At 40.1% G+C, this 12,705-nt stretch overlaps 1 protein-coding gene across 5 annotated transcripts in view; it reads left to right on the top strand.

Moving 5' to 3' along the window:
* The window catches only part of SLC4A4 (solute carrier family 4 member 4), a 340,638-nt gene that overhangs the window by 194,626 nt on the left and 133,307 nt on the right, over positions 1 to 12,705 (top strand). For all 5 annotated transcript variants that reach the window (XM_059669116.1, XM_059669125.1, XM_059669135.1 and 2 more), the window contains one exon: positions 8,671 to 8,747. In XM_059669116.1, coding sequence (XP_059525099.1) covers positions 8,671 to 8,747 — 77 coding nt within the window. The remainder of the gene's footprint in view (positions 1 to 8,670; positions 8,748 to 12,705) is intronic.

The raw sequence follows: 12,705 nt of genomic DNA, 5'->3' as shown, positions 1-12,705 counted from the left end.
AGTATTTTCTTTTCTTTTTTAAGAAAATATATTTTTATTGATTTCAGAGAGGAAGGGGAAGAGAAAGAGAGAGAGAGAGAGAGAGAGAGAGAGAGAGAGAGAGAGAGAGAGAGAGAGAGAAACATCAGTGATGAGAGAGAATCATTGATTGGCCGCCTCCTGCACACCCCACGCTGAGAATTGAGGCCGCGACCTGAGCATGTGCCCTGACGGGGAATCAAACCATGACCTCGTGGTTCTTAGGTCAAAGCTCAACCACTGAGCCATGCCAGCCAGGCAGAATAACTTTTTGTTCATATATATATATATATATGAACACAAATATATATATTTGTGTGTGTGTGTGTGTGTGTGTGTGTGTGTGTGTGTTGGTAGGGGGGGAGGCTGTGGGTGTGTGCGTGCATGCATGTGAGACACAGGGAAAGAATTAGTATCTTTAAGGGGCTTTTCTATTTAGTAAGTTTTTCAGTCCTTGTTTGGCTCTGAATGTTTATTCAACTGAGTAGTGGTTTTTTGTTAAACTATCTTTTTTAAAAAAATATATTCTTATTGATTTTTAGAGAGGAAGGAAAAGGGAGAGAGAGATAGAAACATCCATGATGAGAGAGAATCATGGATCGGCTGCCTCCTGCAAGTCCCCCACTGGGGATCAAGCCCACAACCTGGGCATGTGCCCTTGACAGGAATCGAACCTGGGACCTTTCAGTTCGCAGGCTGATGCTCTATCCTCTGAGCCAAAATGGCTAGGGCTAAACTGTCTTTTATATGTGTCTGTATGCAGAAAGATAATGAAATGCTTTCTTAATAAAATCTGTCTGTTTTAGAGCATAATAGAAATTAAATATCCAGTGTAATATTGTTAAAACTACAGGCCCGGTGCACAAAAGTTTGTGCACTTGGCCGGGGGGGCGGTGGTCCCTCAGCCTGGCCTGTGCCCTCTCGCAGTCTGGGACCCCTTGGGGGATGACCACCTGCTGGTTTAGGCCCGCTTCCTAGAGAATTGGGCCTAAGCTGACAGCCAGACATCACTCTGGCAGCCCAGGAGCCCTCGGGGGATGTCCACTTGCCAGCGGGGAGCAGGCCTAAGCTGCAGTCAGACATCCTTAGTGCTTCTGAGGAGGCAGGAGAGGCTCCTACCACCACCGCAGTACTGGCAGCCATCAGCCTGGCTTGTGTCTGAGCAGAGCTCCCCTTGTGGGAGCGCACTGACCACCAGGGGCAGCTCCTGCATTGAGTGTCTGCTCCCTGGTGCTCAGTGTATGTCATAGTGACCAGTCATTCCCAGTCGTTCTGCTGTTAGGGTCAGTTTGCATATTACCCTTTTATTATATAAGATAGAGGCCTGGTGCACGGGTGGGGGCTGGCTGGTTTGCCCTGAAGGGTGTCCTGGATCAGGGTGGGGGTCCTTTTGGGGTGCCTGTCCAGCCTGGGTGAGGGGCTGATGGGTGTTTTCAGGCTATTCAAGTCCCCCCCAGTGGGGACCCTCACTCCATGGAGGTTTGGCCAGCCTGGGTCAGGAGCTGATGGCTGTTTTCAGGCTGGCTTCACCCCCTTTAGGGTGGGGGGTCCCCATTGGGGTGCCTGGCCAGTCTGGGTGAGGGGCTGAGGGCCATTTTCAGGCTGGCCAAGCCCCCCGGCGATGGGAGCTCCCAGCCTCTTTTTTTCTTTTTATTCTGGGATTTATTTACCTTCTATAATTGAAACTTTGTTGCCTTCAGTGGAGCTCAGAGCTGGCTCCTGCTCACTCCAGCTCTGTGGCCACGGCCAGCTGAAAGCAGGTATCTGGGGTTTATTATCTTCTATTTGAAACTTTGTTGCTTCCAGTGGAGCTCAGAGCTGGCTGGGAAGCTTGGCTTCCTCCATCACTGGAGCAACCAAGCCTCCTGCTCGCTTCAGCTCTCTGGCTGCCGGGGCACCATCTTGGTTGGTTTAATTTGCATATAGTGCTCTGATTGGCTGGTGGGCATGGCTTAAGGCATAGCGAAGGTATGGTCAATTTGCATGTTTGTCTTTTATTAGATTAGATGGGAGTATCCATGGTTAGAGCATTTTTCTTTTGTTGATAGAAATTTTAAAAGAATTAGAAGAGATGAACCTTGTCTATTTGACGTTGAAGTCTAAGACCTAACATTGACTCTTGGGAAAAGCCCAAAGAGTAGCAGAAAACTCAAAAATGGGAGAGAATAGGGTGAAGGTAGTTGAAGTTGGAAAGATTATTAAGTGGCATCTGGACAGCTGAGATCTCAACAGGTAGAGAATGGTCTTTAGAGTAGTCTCTGTGAGGACTCATTGGCATAGGTGTTTATTATGTTGTGGTTTGGCCTCTGTGCACTTCTATTTCTCTCTAGAAGGATGTCCCTTCCATTATCTTTGCCCCATACATTAGGGATGACTTTAGCTTTTGGCTAGAACTTGACTCACATACTTTGATAGTTATCTGGATCTTTTCAAGTCTTCTTCCTTCCTCCAAATTTGCTTAACTTTCAAAGCCAATTACAATATTTGAGTTATTTCATTTCTCCTAGACTTTTCTACCCAAGGCTCTCCTTTCCTTCTGCTGAAGTGTGGACATGCTCCCTTATTTTCTCCTCTTATTCTCACCTCTTGATTCTTCCTTCACAGGGTGTTTTTTTTTTTGTTTTTTTTTTTATCTGTTCCACTGCTGACTGATGGCTTTAAGCTACTTTGGCAGAGTCCTTTCCTTCTGTTAGTTCTGGGCCAGCTACAAACTTCTTCCTTATTTACTCTAAGGCTTTTCAAGTCTGAAGGCTATTGAAGTGTGCACACAGCATCTCCCTCCATCGGAAATGGACTCTGAACAGTAGTGCTTATAGTAACTCAAATGGAGGTAAAACGATACCCTGTTATTATTCACTCATTCACAAATACTTATTAAGTGCCACTAGAGTGCCAAGCTCAGAGGCTAGAACTGTGAACAAGATAAACTGAAGGCCTTGGCTCTGGACCCTTGGAGTTTACATTATATTAAATCATAAACAGACAGCAGTTCTCTAAGTAAAACATAACAATTGCAATTGAAAGAGGCAAAAATATTCAAATTGATTTCCTCTTAGTTATGAAATTCCTTCAGAGAGCTCCTTCTGATGATATTTTTAACTTTCCTTAGTCTAATATTTACATTTTAAATATTTCTGTATTTTATTTGGAGTTAGGGAATGAGAAGGGGTTGGAATTTTTAATGACATGCTTATTTTGATATTGCTTTTGGTGGGGAGAGCTCTTAAAATTCTGTTGCCATGGAAGACTAGGAAACTGGTCTGATAAAATGTAAGCTTATCCATTAGCAATTCCTTCTAGACTTTCTCAGTTAAAATTATTGTGATTTATTCTCTGTCTCATTCTATTCCTGATTAGTGGTTGAAATGGGAATTGCAGTTGGAGTAACCTGAAATGCAGAACACCAACATGGAAATAATGAAGAAATGGCTGTATGATCATTGTGGGACCTTACAGACACCTAGCTGTGTCTGTGAATTAGCACATTCAGAAGCATGTGGCATTATTGCTTTTGTAATTACATTGCTATTGTTTTTAGCATATTTTCTTTATTTGTTACAGAGCAGTGGTTTGGAGTTACTATTTAATCTCAGTGCTAAACAGACTGAGTTGAATATCTGCCCCCTTCCTCCCCCATTTTTTCCTTTATGAAAATGAAAACACAAAGAAATGTAAATTTCATTTTTGAGAACATCTAAAATTGGAAACCAAGAGCATTTTTATCTTAAACATTTTTAGTAATATTATATTGCACACAATTGGCATGGAAGTGGGATATATTCTTTGTAGTTATACTTTAAATTTTCTCTTCATTAGAAGTGAAGTTTATGTGTTTATTTATGTAAATTACATAGACCATTTTTTTTTCTCAGAGGCAGTGGGATTGGTATTAAGAGATCCAGATTTAAATTATGTTTTTACCACTTGCTGTGTGACCATAAATTTAACTGCCTTGGAGTTCATGTTTATGTTAAAGTGGTAATAACAATACTAACCTCAAAGTGTTTATGTAAGGATTAAGATAATGGAAGTTAAAGTACCTACTACTAAAAAAGATTAGTTGGTCCTTAATCTTAGATACAGACATTTTCTAGTAGATTTGTGATAACAACAAGGGCAGGGGGAAACCATCAGTGAGTCATTGGGAGACAGAACATATTAGTATTCATTATTCTGAAACTACATATTGTTTTGTGGTCCCAAGCAGTTCAGATCATACCCATAGCTCTAAACTTTCTGACATTAATGCCCAGTTTCATTTAAATGTCCATTACATGTAAGTTACCTTAGTTATTTTTATGCTAACAATATTATTTAATGCCCAGCCAGCATGGCTCAGTGGTTGAGCGTCGACCTGTGAACCAGGAGGTCAGGGTTCAATTCCCAGTCAGGGCAAAATAATATAACAATATATTTTAAAAGTGTTATTCAATTATTAGAAAGAATAAAAACACAGTTTACCTCATAGCCCCTGTGATCTTTGTTTTACCTTGTTCCTAGGGTCTCTGTTGGCTTATTATAAAGGTATGAGGTGTGCGTGTGGCAATATATGTGTCATTACATACATATTTGTATTTTTATCTAATATGTACACCATTTCATTAAAACATTTTAAATATGTTTTTATTGATTTCAGAGTGAGAAAGGGAGAGGAACAGAGAGATAAAAAACATCAATTATGAGAGAGAATCATTGATTGGCTGCCTCCTGCACACCCCACAATGGGGATCAAGCCTGCAACCCAGGGAATCGAACCATGACCTCCTGGTTCATGGGTTGACGCTCAACCACTGAGCCACAGCTGCCAGGCTAATATGTACACTTTTACACATCATCCTCTTCCTATGCTGTACATTCTCCTTGCTCCTTTTTATTTTATCGAAGAGATCTAATTGCAGAGGATTTTATGAATTGCTACATGTGTGCTAAAGAATAAAAATGATTTTCAAACTTAGTACAGAATGCAATTAGTTTTTATAGAAGACAGTATGTACCTGCCAAGTGGGTACTTTGAAAATGAAATTGTTTTTGATTGTGTGAAACCGCTTGAAAATGTGATTCTCCAAAGCTTTCTTTTTCTTATGGCAAGAAATCAGGGATATGCGAATTCATTATAATTAATGCACAAGAAGGCTGGTCCTTCTTTTTCGTCTTTTTAAAATCCAACACTTAAAAAACCAAAATTCCTTTGGACCAAGAACAGTTTTAAGTGTGCCCTGGATTTCAGATTGGAGGTGCCTGCTGGTGGTAGCTCCGAGTAAAGAATTACCACCTGCACAAGTGGTAGCATGCTTCAGGTATCCTTGTAACACACCTTCCTGGTACAAGGAGACATTTTCCTCTGCTACCTCCACTCACTCAGGACTGCAGTATCATGAGTTTACATTATAAGATAGAACTCTACACTTGATCTTAGCCAAAAGGCCGAGAAGCGATATATAAGATAGAACTCTAAATAGAAAGCACTGGTTTGTTCTGACAATGCGTCTTATTGAATGTCAGGTGCAAAATATCCACAATAGAACGTTGTTAGGGACCTGTTGTGTAACAGCTTTTGGGTTTGCTAAAATGCCACACTCAGATTTCTGATTCCCAGATATAATTTGGTTTGTCATCTCTTTTGGCTCTTGTCCTTGCCTTTTTGAATTGGGTGGTATGTTTCTGGAAAAGGCTAATTAAACAGTGAGCTTCCAAAACAAAGTTAGTTATTTACTTGATAGCGTAGGTGATGATTTAGAGGAAAAGCCAGGTCTGATCATTTTTTGTCTGTAGATGTGGCAAGGATGCTAATTTACTGATTTGCGTGAGATATGACAGTTTGAAGCAGTAGTTTGGGGGAGAGCAAGGTTATCAGAACGGCCACTCTGGCTACGTCAGCTTATATCAACCCCTTTCAACTCTGATTCTGACTGAGACACCCTTCGGTTAAGATAACTGGTTTATTTCGAGCAGTAATTCTCAAACTTTAGCATGTTTCAGAATCACTTCCAAGGTTTGTTAGTGCCCACACTGCTAAGCCCCAGACCCAGAGTTTTGATATAGATTTGGGGTGAGTCCCAGGAGTTTGCATTTCTAACAAGTTCTCATGTGGTGCTGATGCTGTTGGCCTGGAGCCACAGGTTGGGAATTGGGAAGCATTTGTCTCTGGTTCAAGGTGTGAGGGTGTAGGGGTGAGGAGTTTGTTAGGGAGGGAGGTGGGAAAAGATTGAAGAATGCTGATCATCTTGCTTACGGTTTACCTAAAAGTGTTGACTTTGGATTCTTCTAGTGTATTATAAAGTTAAACATTAGGGAATGTTCCTGATTTTACTTTCAAATAGTACTTTTATTAATGAGAAAAGTTAAGGGTAGGAGGGACAATAGAGTTGATTATTTCTTAACACTGGCCTTCTTTTCCCCATCTGGTTCCTTCCTCTTCCTTGGACCTGTGCCTCTTCTTTCCCCATATAACAGAAATATAGATAGCTGTCTTTCAGAAATGAGAAATGATGAGACAGTATATGAGGTTTCTTGGAAAAGTGGTGACATCAATTCAGATTACCATCATAATAAAGACCTTATTCATTTGGCTTCTATGTATTCAGATTTTGCAGCAGTTAGGGCAGTTCTGGGGTTGAAATGTACCTTTGCAGTATTTCCAAAGCAAATCAGTGAGTGAGTTTAGGATATTGCCCAGGAAATTTAAATTACTTAATGAAAGACTGCTTTAAATTTATTTCAGTACTTCCACTTAATACGATTGCTTTATAATTAGAAATTAGTCTTATCTAATCGCTTACCTAAGCTACTTTTAACTTATAATTAGTATTTCTAAGGCTTCATTGACGTAGGAGTATAGAGTTTAGATTTCTTTACTTTAAATAACTGGTTTTGTTTTTAAACATAAAGTGCAAAATTATATCTACTCCTTACCCGTGCGTTTCAAACCCAACATTATCTTGGGGCATTCGTGTTTGTACCTGGTATTGCTTGTATCCAGTGGTGTGCATGCAGTTCAGAGAAGAAAATGTGGCCTTCAAAGAAGTTCTTTTGATATTGCCCGTAAAGCATTTTTTCAGCTCTTTCCTTTGAAAAATGCTCTGTGCTCAAATTTTCCTAGAATAAAATAACCCACCAGGTAAAGGCTCCCAGAGACCTAGGACATGCTTACTCAATGAAATGCAACGGAGCGGAAAGCATCCTGTCTGTCAGCCCCAGAAAATTGTGATTTTCCTGATCTAGTAGTTAAAGACAATTACATAATTTAAAGAGCTGCTGGCATATACACATTAAATTATTAGGAGTAGCTTGCAACATTTGGTAAAATTCTGTGTTGAAGTTTTGACCGGAAGGAATTAAAGTCTGTAATAAATAATTTTTTGGAAGCAAATGTGAAGCTGTGTTGGAACTTCTGCTGCACTTTTCTCCCCAACCCTTGTCCTCTTGGTGTGAAGACCAGCCTGAGTCAGACTATTGAGGATTAAGGGTGAATGCATTACTCAGCACCCTGCAGGGGTGGGTCAAGCACCCTGGCTTTGAAAAGTTCCTCTTTTGCTTAGTAAGCCTAGAGGTTTCAGGCCAACTGCAGAATGCAAGTTCAGTATTATTAACACGGGCTACTTGAAAATGGTCTCTCACTCTTCCAGGCATCCTTCCTCTCTGTGGCTGTATAGCAGTGTCTGAAATCACTGACTGGATTGCCAGTGGATATTACCTACAGCAGCTATGTTGCCCGAGAGCTTGGTCCCCCTGAAGCATTCCTGATGGAACCATCCTTTGACTTGAATATGGAGCTTGGCATGTTAAGGGGGAAGAAGGGACGCACTTATTTTAGTTTGGCAAATGGGAATGCAGGAACTAAGGGGAGCCTGTGATAACACTATTTTGAGGCAAAGAATGGGGATTCTGGATCAGATGCCTACTAAGGAGAAATAATTCTTTTTTAAAAAATATATTTTTATTGATTTCAGAGAAGAAGGGAGTGGGAGAGAGAAATAGAAACATCAATGATGAGAGAGAATCATTGGTTGGCTGCCTGCTGCACGCCCCCTACTAGGGATTGAGCCCACAACCCAGGCATGTGCCCTTGACTGGAATCGAACCTGGGACCCTTCAGTCTGCAAGCTAACACTCTATCCACTGAGCCAAACCATTTAGGGCAGGAGAGATGTTTTGATTAAAATGTTAGCTAGAGAAAGGGACACAGATAGCTTTTTGTGTTGATTGGAATGAGGGATGTCCTAGAAAGGACTGCAGGGGCCTGGGAGAGAGGACAGTAGGCCTGAATCTGGGACCAGCTCTGCTGATAGGAGAAAGCCTGGCTGTGCAGGGGAGAGGAAAAGGAAAGGACACCTGGTAGGTTAGGACATGTGTGAAAGGGCCGTGACAAAAACCAGACCAAACCAGGAGTACATTTGTTTTTATGCCTATTGTTTTTGTTGTTTCTTTCAAAGTGTAACTTACCTTAAAATAGAGACTGGCAGTCAGATTTTAACAAGTTATGGGAGATTTTTCATACTTTCCATTTAACCGTGTCTGCGCTCCAACCTTTATCATAGCTAAAACATCATCACCATGTCCATCATCATCTACTAGTGTTGATGAAATATACAGCCAGGGTCTCTGTGCTTTTGAGAAGAACTCTTTAATTAGGATTTGCTTTTGTTTCTCCAGGTAGCCCAGCCCTGACCCATAGGAATCTGACTTCTGCCAGTCTGAATGACATTTCTGATAAACCTGAGAAGGACCAGGTAAGCAAAGAATTCTTGCTCCTTTGAAATGTAAGACTAAATGCATATCTAGATGATGCTAGGTAAAGATTAGAAATGATAGTTCCCTGACTGAAAAGAACCAATATGTGTAGATGAGGTTTTTGTACTTTTTCTGAGGGAAGGGGAGGTTGTATGTGAAAGGATTTGGAGTTCAGAACCCAAGAATTAGAGTCTTGACTTCAGCCTTTAATAGATGTAGTCTCTTGGGCAATTTATTGTAACTATAGTTGTATTAGCTTTAAAATAGTAATAATAATCCCTACCTCAGGGTTATTGTGAGGATTAAATGAAAAACTTTATGAAAAAGTGCATTGGTAAAGAAAGAACTAAAATTCTGGCAATTGTTCACTCTTGGGTATATTTTTGGCAAAGGTAATGTAGTTTTGTTAGCTGAAGATTTGTCTGTTAAAATACATAGTAGGTAGACTATTTGAAATGTAGAGCAATTAGGGTTTGAGTCTCAATTTTCTTTCTTTTTTAAAAATATGGTAGAAACTGGACCATTTTCCAGTTGGGAGAATATCTGGGGATAATAGAAAATGGTGAGCATATACAATTTTGCATTGTGCAATAAAAACCAAAACCAGTTGTGTGGACTGAGTGGGTGAAATTTTTACCTGAATAAATAAATCTGAATTGTACATTTTTTCTTTATGAGGATGCTTCTCTTTAACAACATTTGTAAAAAGTACAGGGAAGATGAAATTCATGTTCTTTCTCATGAAATAACATTTGGATTCTTCCTTCTTCTCACCAATAGCCCCCTAACAGGGCCATTATCACCTTAGACTGTGTTGCTAGAAAAGCCTTTGGAGCTAATTCCTTGTCTCCATTTTCTCACAATTTAACACTTTGTAAAATATTGCCCTGCCATCTCCCTTGGATTAAAAGCTTGTAATGGCTTCCTATAAAGTTAAGTTCAGAATTGCCTGTATGACTTTTAAGATGCTCTGAAATCTGATGTTATCTTTCTCATCTTAATTTATTTTTGTTCCCTAGAAGAGGGATGTTTTCCTTTGGCCAGGCCTAATTTCCTCCCTCTTTACATTGAGATTAATTCTTGACTCCTAGTTCTACTCCCCCTTGAAATGCTAATGTGGATAGCCCTCCTCCCCTCCCTTTCCTGCCTCTTGAAATGATGGGGAGAAGATCATTAAATATGGAATACAGCAGCAGAAAAGGGAAAACTCAGTCCACTAGGACTTATTGAGAATTTCCCTCAACACTATTTCACACATCTTGGTTCCATTCAGTATTTATCAAACAACATCTATATATATAAAAGCCTAACATGCTAAGTGTCTGACCATTTGGTAGACCACTCAACCAGTGGCTATGATGGGCACTGACCACCAGGGGGTAGATGCTTCGACTGGTAGGTTAGCTTGCTGCTAGGGTCCAGCTGATCAGGACTGGGTGAGACGGGCCAGACACGCCCTGGAGCCAACCTTCCACGGTCCCTACCCGGCCTCTAAAATATTTTTTCTAATTAATTTCTTTTCAGTGTGCACAAATTTGTGCACCAGGCCTCTAGTTTTTAAAATAATAGTTAATATTTATTGAGCATTTATTATTGGCCAGGCCCTAAGCTAAGAATTTATGCATGCCCATAACCTGTGGTTGGTGCAAATGAGGAAATTTAGGCTTAAAAAGATTAAATACATTGTCCTAAATGGTGATTTTCACTAAAGAAGCAACAGGGAGTCTTAGAAAAGACCGCTTAAGGAATGCTCCCTAGAAAAGTACTTGGTTAAATAAAATATGGGTGTCAGGGGCTCAATAGCCATGGTTTACATTATAGATTTTCAAGGGCTATTAAGTTGAACAGAAAAAAAAAATAGAACTATGGGGAACCAACATAGATCCACAGTTTTTACATGTTATATGTGATTTTTTTCTTTTTACAAGTATATCAGATATTAATTCAATAGCATCAACTTGTTCTGGCTCTTGATTTTGATTGTTCATACTGTATGGCAATAAAAGTGGAGAAGCCCTAAATCTATTTCTGATTCTGTGGGGAAACTGAGAGGAACAGTAGTAGATTAGCTACATGATTGTGATCCAGGTATGAGATGGTGATTGATAAGAATTGTGGTACCTTCATTCATTCCTTTAACTAATATTTGATTATACAATTATGCTATGCCAGCCTCTATGTAAGGTCTCAAGAAACACTAATTATGAGGTTTGCCAGGGGTCTTGATTCTAGATGAGGCAGAGTTAGGAATATCTGGTTGACATACTCTTTGAGGAAGGCTTCTTTTATTCGTGACAGTTCTTTTTTGGCCAGGAATTTGTCAATAAGCAGCTGATAAATGCTGAGAGAAATTTCTTACCTTCTTGGGTCTCTTCATATATGGGCATGTGCAGAAGAAATCCAATGGTTTCAGAGGTGTCCTGCACAAGATTTTGTATTAGAAGAAATAGGCTGGACATTATGTTCCCGGGTGTTTATTTTGCTATAAAACCTGTGTGATGTTGTCCTTGAAACCAGAATCTTTGCTGACTATCACTAGCATCTTATATGTATGAAGATTCAGAGTAAGATGAATCCAGGGAGATCAAATTCAGGGGTTTAGTTCTTTTTGTTTTCAAAGCCTGAAAATGAGGTTGATGAGGACATCTTTAAAAGAGCAACTATCCATCTCCATTTATCTAATATACTAGTAACAGCCAGACTTAATGCAGTGAGCCCTTTATCTTCCCCCCAAAGAGGAAGAAGCTCTGTTCTTTGCTTCCCACGAAAGGATTTGAAGAGAAGCTTTGTGACCGACCCATGACCTGTCTATGACCCAAGGTAGAGTAGGAATTCAAGCTATAGTTCCAGTTTCTATTACCACTGTTTCAGTAACTTCAAATACAAAGGTGCTAAGAAGAAAATGGGCTTGCAAAGAAGACGAAGCTATGGCAAAAAAACACAACAGCGCAACAATCCTGGGCTTTTATTATTTTGAACTTGCTTTTTTCCTCTCTCTTTGGGTAGGAAAAAAGGTTGCCAGGCTCAAATTTGTTTTGAAAAAGCTTTTATAATTAATTAGCCAGTGTCCTGGAAATGATCTTGGCAGTCAAGTCAAACTTGTTCTGTAGGCTTTTCCAAGTTGGCCCCAAAAACTTTCATCCCACTGGAACTAAAGTTTCTGATTGACTGATTGTTCTGCCTGGATACCATTTGAACAGTTGCGATGGTGCCTCCCGACTTCCTGGAGCTATGTGACTTCTCAGTAGCACAAGAAATGGGTTTAACGGTCAGAGTTACGAACAGGAGCCGAATTTCTCATTCTGTCAGCTACATCGTGACAGAATTTGAGGGCATGTTTTTTATGAGATTCTGTTTTGGGAAAAACAGAAGAAACAAATCTGTGGACTGTACTTTTTCTCTCTGGCTCTGCCAAGCCTGTATGCTGATGATTTCAGTAGCACTGCCCTGCGGAGAAATAGCTTAAAATAGTGAACGGCAGAAGAAGACCATAGCCAGAATTTAGGTGATTCAATGCTTCAGCAATATTCCAACTTGGATGTTATATTTATTAAGCAGAAAAACACCTGGGAGAAGTAGATTTAAAAAATACATCTGGAACTCATCTACTTGTAAATCAACATAAATAATCTCTTCTATTTTGTTGCTATGGACAATTTTTTCTTCCATTATCCAATTATCTTCCCCAATTACCTTATATTGATTAGTTTTTCTTTCCCCTTGTATTCGTTCTCTGTTCTTTTAAAAGCATACAAGTGCCTGGCTGGTGTGGCTCAGTGATTTGAGTGTGGACCTATGAACCAGGCAGTCAGGGTTCAATTCTCAGTCAGGGCACATGCCTGGGTTACTGGCTTGATCCCCAGTAGGGGGCATGCAGGAGGCAGCCGATTAATGATTCTCATCACTGATATTTCTCTCTCTCTCTCCCTCATCCTTCCTCTCTGAAATCAATCAAAA

Source organism: Myotis daubentonii, chromosome 1 (genome assembly GCF_963259705.1).
Source record: "Myotis daubentonii chromosome 1, mMyoDau2.1, whole genome shotgun sequence".
Lineage (NCBI taxonomy): Eukaryota > Metazoa > Chordata > Mammalia > Chiroptera > Vespertilionidae > Myotis > Myotis daubentonii.
This window is presented reverse-complemented; position numbering and strand designations above follow the sequence as displayed.